Source organism: Lathyrus oleraceus, chromosome 1, assembly GCF_024323335.1.
Source record: "Lathyrus oleraceus cultivar Zhongwan6 chromosome 1, CAAS_Psat_ZW6_1.0, whole genome shotgun sequence".
NCBI classification, from domain to species: domain Eukaryota; kingdom Viridiplantae; phylum Streptophyta; class Magnoliopsida; order Fabales; family Fabaceae; genus Lathyrus; species Lathyrus oleraceus.
In genome coordinates this window covers 99,087,371-99,094,819 of record NC_066579.1, presented here as the reverse complement: position 1 = coordinate 99,094,819, position 7,449 = coordinate 99,087,371, and the positions used below count along the sequence as shown (strand labels likewise).

At 25.9% G+C, this 7,449-nt stretch overlaps 1 protein-coding gene across 1 annotated transcript; it reads right to left on the bottom strand.

The window, feature by feature from the left end:
* Positions 1-3,796: 3,796 nt before the first annotated feature.
* On the bottom strand, positions 3,797-4,607 carry LOC127119207 (cyclin-dependent protein kinase inhibitor SMR6). The gene has a single exon (XM_051049392.1). It carries the CDS (start codon positions 4,254-4,256, stop codon positions 3,927-3,929), a length of 330 nt encoding a protein of 109 aa, XP_050905349.1. The 5' UTR covers positions 4,257-4,607; the 3' UTR covers positions 3,797-3,926.
* Between the last annotated feature and the right edge of the window lie 2,842 nt (positions 4,608-7,449).

The window sequence follows — 7,449 nt, the reverse complement described above, 5'->3', positions numbered from 1 at the left end:
CATCTCTTCAAAATGGGGTAGTCTGGAGAATAATCTGAAAAGTGAGTTATTTTAATAATTTTTTTGAAAAAATAAATTATTTAAATAAAAAAATTTCATTGTGTATTATTGACTAGTTTTTATTAATAATTTTTTTTCACTTAACAATAGCAGCGAAAAGAGATAATACTTTTTTTATATCTTTTATTTATTACTCTGATTAATTATTTATCTATTAATTATGCTATCTTATCTCACACATTAATTAAATACATTGTGTCTGACCTATTTTCAAAGTATCTCCTAATCTTTATAAAATAATTTTTAAAAATTGAAATAGTTAAATAATAACATACGAGGGAGCTCAAATATATTCCTTAGTTATCTGAATATTCCTGAGCAAAATCACACTTGACATAATCCATTATATCCATATAAAAGAATAGAGTTAGACAATAACAAGATTTAGTTTTATTCAACATGAGGTTTATTTGTTTATGTGTTGTCTTCTATATTTTCCCCCTTTAGTGCCCACAAAACAACATCTATATATAGTACCAAAGTACTTATTAATTAAGAAACTTTTCAATATTGACAACCATTAACTTATTGTCATATTAATGATCCATGATGACATTGTGCACAAGGAATTGTCTTTTAACTATAAGGAGTTTATATTGTTTGGTTATTAGTTCAAATTAGGAAATGAGATTAAAAGCTACAAAAAAAATGTACCTATATAAATTTGTTGATGAAATAAATACCTAAACATGTGCTCACATGTTTATTTGGTAACATTTGTAGTGATGTTATGTTACTTGAATAATTTCAAAGTCACTCACTCATGACTCAAACTAAAGATGAACTTGCTATGTAAATTAAGTGCTGGAATCCTTTTAGTTTTTATTCTAACATTGTATATATAAGAATTTTTTTTAAGATAAAAATATTTGAAAAAATACTTGTTTTTTTGGTAGTAAAATTTTTAGTTTGAATCAATTAGATATTCAATTAGATAAGAGAACTATATGGTGTAAAGCCTAATTAAATTAATATTTTAGTCACGTTAAAAAAATTGATAGGTTTGAAACTAGTATTTGTCAAAGGTTATTTGACAGTTATAGTTTAGTCGGATAATAAAATTATAGGAGAAAATCTAAATGACAAAGATATTCATGTGAACAGTAGTAAAAGTTTGTTGAATATATTCGAAACATGATATCTTGTCCATTTTTCTCGCATATTCAAATAAATTAATTTGTGTGTGGATTTTACGATTAAGCTAAATTTAAATCATAATTCACATGCTATCATTTATGATAATTGTCCGGAAAGAGTTAATTTTTTAAATTAATAGTGACACTCTTTTTCAGTGTAGTTTTTTCTTAGAAAAATAAGTTGACAGAATGTGATTTTGTAAATAAATAAATAGCAAAAATAATCGAAAATAATTGTTTCCTAGAAGGAAGCAAATGAAAAAGTCAAAAGTAAAATGGAAGAGATCTTTTTCTAAGAGAGAAATATGTTAGGCCACCATATAATATAAAATTTCAATGTTAATATCCAATATAAAATGACAAAGTATGGCACTAGCATTTACTACTATACCTTTACTAATTGCTTTCTTAAAAGGATTATAATCCCTAGAAACCTTTCTTAATCTCATATTAGGTAAATGTAAACCCTGTCATCATAATCTAAGATTTTTTGTACAATTAGTTATAATATTTAAGTATAAACTATTTGTGTTTAATTTTAGTGAAAATATTTTAGTTTGCCGAAAAGAGATTGTCCACAAAAATCTTAAACCACGTAAATGTAAGATCCAACTAATATACTATGATCAAACATTAACACAAGAGTAAATGCCATTAATTGCATTAGATAAGCCGTTTCATTTGAAATAGTAATGATCACATAGGATTCTTATAAGTATTTAATAATGAAGGATTTGAATTTGGCTTAATATGGTGTGTGTGGTGGGACCTATTATATGGTTGGAATATATTTGTCACAATCAATCAAATTTCTTAGTATTCATTAAAAACAGATTTTCTTTTACATGTGTAAGGAAACTTTTACCTACTTAATGAAACATTTTTTAGGAGAACAACTATTCACTTCAAACTTGAAACCTAGGAGCTACATGATGTTGAAAGAAAGACAATAAATTGTAATGATTTTTTTTAATATGGAGAAGTAGAAAATTATATTGGAATTTATATTTCAATACATCAAATATCATCCATGAAACTTTCAAGAAATTGCAATTAACACTGCCTTTTACTTTTTCTTTTATTTACTTATTGTAGTATATTATATTGATTTACTTTGCATTGATAATTTTAAATTCAAAAACTTGATCTAATTTTTTGAAAATATATGCACATATTTTAAAAGATGAATTGAGACATAGAAAGCTTAACATAACATAACATCAAATTATCAAAATTAATTTAAAGATTCACATATATTCTCTTAATGCCATAGACTCTTCGAAAATATCACATTTTGAATTTGATCATCTCTTAAAAAAAAGAAATTTTTTATAACCATCATTTTTACAAATTTATAACTAATTTATAATTTTTTATATGCTAATTTAAATAGGTTATAATTTTTCTATGCTAATTCAAGTAGTTTATTATTTGTTTTCACATTTTGAGTCCAACCTTGCCTAAAGATTAAGTAATCCAACTCGAGTCGTATATGTCAAGCATCAATTCGATTAAGTCATAATAAGCTTCAAGTCTGATGTAGGCATGAAGGTTTAGGCGAGCTGAAAGAACTATGTCGTCCGACAGATGATTCATGACTGCAAAGCCAATACTTCATATATAAATCATGGTAGAACAAGTCAATCTATATATTAGGTTGTCATCGACTTTTCCTATGATTAAGAAAGATCAATTTTACTCATTCTGGATAAAAAACCCTAATATCAGGATCATTGTACTTTTGCATGTGCATATAATTTTTTTAATCCAATAATATATTTTTGACTTAAATTTAATTCTAAACTCATTCTTACAAATATATCAAAAAATAAATCAATTTATCTTCCCCTCACTTTTATCAAATATCTTTATTACAAAATCAAATCACTTAAAAATCAATTTAAACTATTGCCCAAACACAACCCTAATGCATTTCTCTTCATTTTAATAGTAGAATATCCATATAAAAAATTTAGTGTACATAATTTATATTGATAATGAAAAATTAACAAAAACATTTTCTTAAACATTAAACGACTACAACATGCACCCATTTCACACAGTATTTATGAATCAGAAAAAAACCATTGAAGAGTATGTAACAAAAGTACAAACACAAGTAGAGCTTTCATCAAAACTTGATAACTTTTTTAGCCAACTCTATCTACCAACAATTTCTTAGCCTTTTACCTTGTCACATAAACCAAAATAGAGCATTGAAATATAAACACTACCTTCTCAAATTAAATCTTTTTTTACCTTTAGAGCATGTACCAAATTAGGTATAGAGAAGAAACATAAAAATAACTTAGCTCAAAAAATGGAAACAAAAATAACTAAACATTCATCAAAATATTAAGAATTGCACCAAGAGAACAATACTATAATGTTACACAAAAATACTCACTCATAGAAATCAGCACACAATTCCAAAACATCACCTTCACTATGACCTATAACCTCAATCACACTCCATGCATAATTATTAAATTAAAAAATCATAAAATAAGACATCTCTTTAATATAAAAATAAATAAATAAAACACAACTAAACTACATAATCTAATAAAAAAGCACTTAAACTTTCTAACATATGTAAATATTGAAATTGAAAATTTTCATTTATACATAGGTTCTTCAAAGAGAAATATAACAATATCAATCTAATAACCTCATCATGATGAACCCTAATTTTCAAAGTTTGTTAGTGGAATAAAAACCTCAAACAAATCAAAGACTCTTCTCAACACGAAGCTTGAACACTGTTTCCAAATCAGGAGGTGTAAAAAACTCTCTAACAACACCACCGACAACAACATTGTTACATCTTGAAATTCTCTGTTTCCTCGGTGCCGGTGGACACGACAAGTTCATCGGAATCCTCGCTTCCTTTGCTGTCGGTGTTGTTGAATCTTCTTCATCTTCAAACGCAACATCTTTATTAGAACTCACCTTTGTGTTTATGGGTTTCAGTGACCGGAGAGAAATTCCAGCGATTACCCATTTTTTCGATTCGGATTCTAAAGTATTCTCAATTTGTTGTTTCTTTGAAAACCCCATTTTTTATCAGTGATAAAAAATTAACCTTTTTCTTGTGGGTATAAGGGATTCAAAGATAATCAAATTGGGGTTTGAGAAAATTGTGAAAAGATTGTGTTTTTAGTGAGAGAAACTCAAAGGGTTGTTGAAAAGATTGATTTTTGGATGAGAATCAGAATGAGAAAAAAAATGATGCTAGAAGAACAAGAAGAAGGAATAAGAGAAAAGGGTTGTCTTAGGTTGTTGTTTTTAGAGAGAGAAATAGAGATGAAAAGTTTGAAGATGGAAAGGAATGGAAGGAAAGAGGAAGAGAAATAAAAAGAGAGAGGAAAATTTCGTGGGAAAATTGTGGAAAGTGAGAGAAAATTAAAAGGGGAGAAAGAAAAGAGGGAAGGTGCCCGAGATTTTACGGGCAGGGGAAGAGAAAATTGGGCGCGAAAATTTCGTTGAATTTTAGCAACGGCTCTAAATCCCGCTCATTGGTTTTGATATGTGGATTGACGAGTTTACCCTTTGTTATATTTTGATTATTTTATTAAATAAATGATTATAATAATTTTCTGGGGAGTGATGTTTGGGCACGTGGTTGGCGCGTGAGAGGGTGCGACGTCGTTTTTGTATACCTTCTTGATTACTAGTGTATGATTAGTAGTATAATGTTTAGTTGGGTGCATATATTTTAACATATTATGTTATAATATACTCCATTCATCTCATAATAAATATATTATTTGAACTATTTATAATTTTTTTTAAAAATATTAAATGTATTCTAATGATAAAGTTAATATTATTTATTAAAATATTTGTATTTATTAGTTAATAAAATAATTAAAAATAGTGTAAATTAATAAATATAAATATAATAGTAAAAAAATAATAAATATTATATTGGTATTCTAAAAAAAAATATTTAAAAACATAAAAAAAAAGTATAAATAAGACATTTTTATAAAACGGATGGATAGAGTAACTAAAATAAATCAATATTATTATTGCTTGTTATTTGTAATTAAATAAAATATATATTTAAATTTTGATTGGAAGAGTAAATATGATTTAAGTTGTTTTTTAATATATATAACTTATTTACAGTTTATTGAACAAATTTTCAACAACATATATGTTATATGTTAGTTTATATAAATTAAGTTAATAATAAATAATAAAATAATGTTATATATTCTTTTTTCTCTTTTTTTTTTCACTGTTAGTGTATGTTCCTTTTTATCATTTTTTTTTTGCTTTAATTTGTAAATAATAATGAGAATAAGAACGGAAGGTAAAAATTCACCCCAAAATCTTCTATTATTCCTTATACTGCAACGGAAAAATTCAAGATAAAGTATCCCATGTAACAAAGACATATGATGTTTGCACTATGATAGACAAGAATGAAAATGTAGTTGATGCAGTTAATGATTTACAATTGAAAATATTCAAAACTGAAATAAATGAGGTAAGAACTGCTCATATTATGTATTTTGATATTTTTGAATAGGTTCAACCATCAATATTAATTGATTTACGATTTTAATTCATTAGTATATTGTAAGTGTAAAGATATATAAATTGTAAAATGATCTAAAAAACCGAATACAGCAAAAAAAAACTAAAAAATTATTGATAGTGTTTGAATGTCATTTTGTAAATATTAATTAGTTTGAATTGTATTTTAAATTTATTTTTTAAAACCGATTTAAATTGAACCGAACCATATATATATATATATATATATATATATATATATATATATATATATATATATATATATATATATATTTTATTATTATGATATGTTGTGTTGATTTATCTTTAGATGATATTTATTTTTTAAAATAGTATTTATTAGTTTGATTTAATCTATTTATTTTTATTATTTCATTTATTTCAATCATAAGCGATTATTATCATTTTATAATATTAAATTTTAATATAAGATATATTATAGTATATTATGTCAAACTTATTATTTACTAGTACTTTTATAATATTAATAAATATTATTGTAATTTGGATATTAAAGAAACTTATTTAAATCAAACCGCATAAAATTAGATCGGATTGAATTGGACTTTTTAAGTAATCATCCAAAATCAAATTGAACCGCGAGTAAATCTATCTTTGAATCGGATGATATTTTGTTTAAAAAACGATCCAAACCGCACCGCGAATACCTTTAATAATTACTTTAAAATCACATTATTATTATTAAGTTCTCTTATGAATAAGGAACACTTTGAAGCTGACTCTTATAATATTTGATATAAAGTATGGTTTGTTCAACATTTCGAGTAACTTTTTACATTGAGGCGAGTCATCTTGTCTATCTCGATTACATTAATAAGACTCCTATAAATACTAAGAACCATAATCTTATCGTCAATTGATACATGTTGAAGAAGTTCAAATTCTCAGGTCACACATTGTCGCTTGTAACACTCTCTTAATGTCATGTAAGTATCAAGTCACTGAGTAGACCCTTTTAAAGGGAAATTGCAATAAACGCAATAGATAAAATACGAAAGGCATCAAACACGTCTCTTTTATGAGATAAGAAAATTGTACGTGTATAGAGAAAGCAGTCATCCACAACTACAGTGGCATGATAATTTCCTTCAAAATTCATGGTTCTAGAAAAACCCATATGCAACGGTTGTAAAACCCTATTTATATGAACAGTGTTTTTTATATTTAAAGGAGGATTTACTTGTTCATTCTTTTGGCATACATCACATAATCTATGTTTTTTAAAATGTATGTTTGACAAACTGATTACTAAATTCTTGCAGACCAACTTGTTTAGATTATCCATATGGATATGAATTACTCTCTTATTCCATAGACGAGATTCATCATTATTGTTCAAAAGACATACATCATATGAAGGATTTTGTTAAGGTTTACAATGTAAATATCCCCACTTCTAGAACTGATAAAAAAAGAGTTTGAATTGCCTTAGATTTTATAACTCTGCATCCAGAAGAATCAAACATTATATTATTATCTTTGCCGCATAATTGGTTAATACTTAGTAGATTATGCTTTAAACTATAAACTACACAAACTTTCCCAATTGTTGGATTGAGGAACTTACCAATAGTATTTGTACCAGTAGTATTTCGACCTCCTTTTGGAAAGATCCTTGGCTTGGTAGTACTTCCCTTATGGTTAAATTTCCTAGACATTCCCATATCCGAAATTAAAGGTGGGT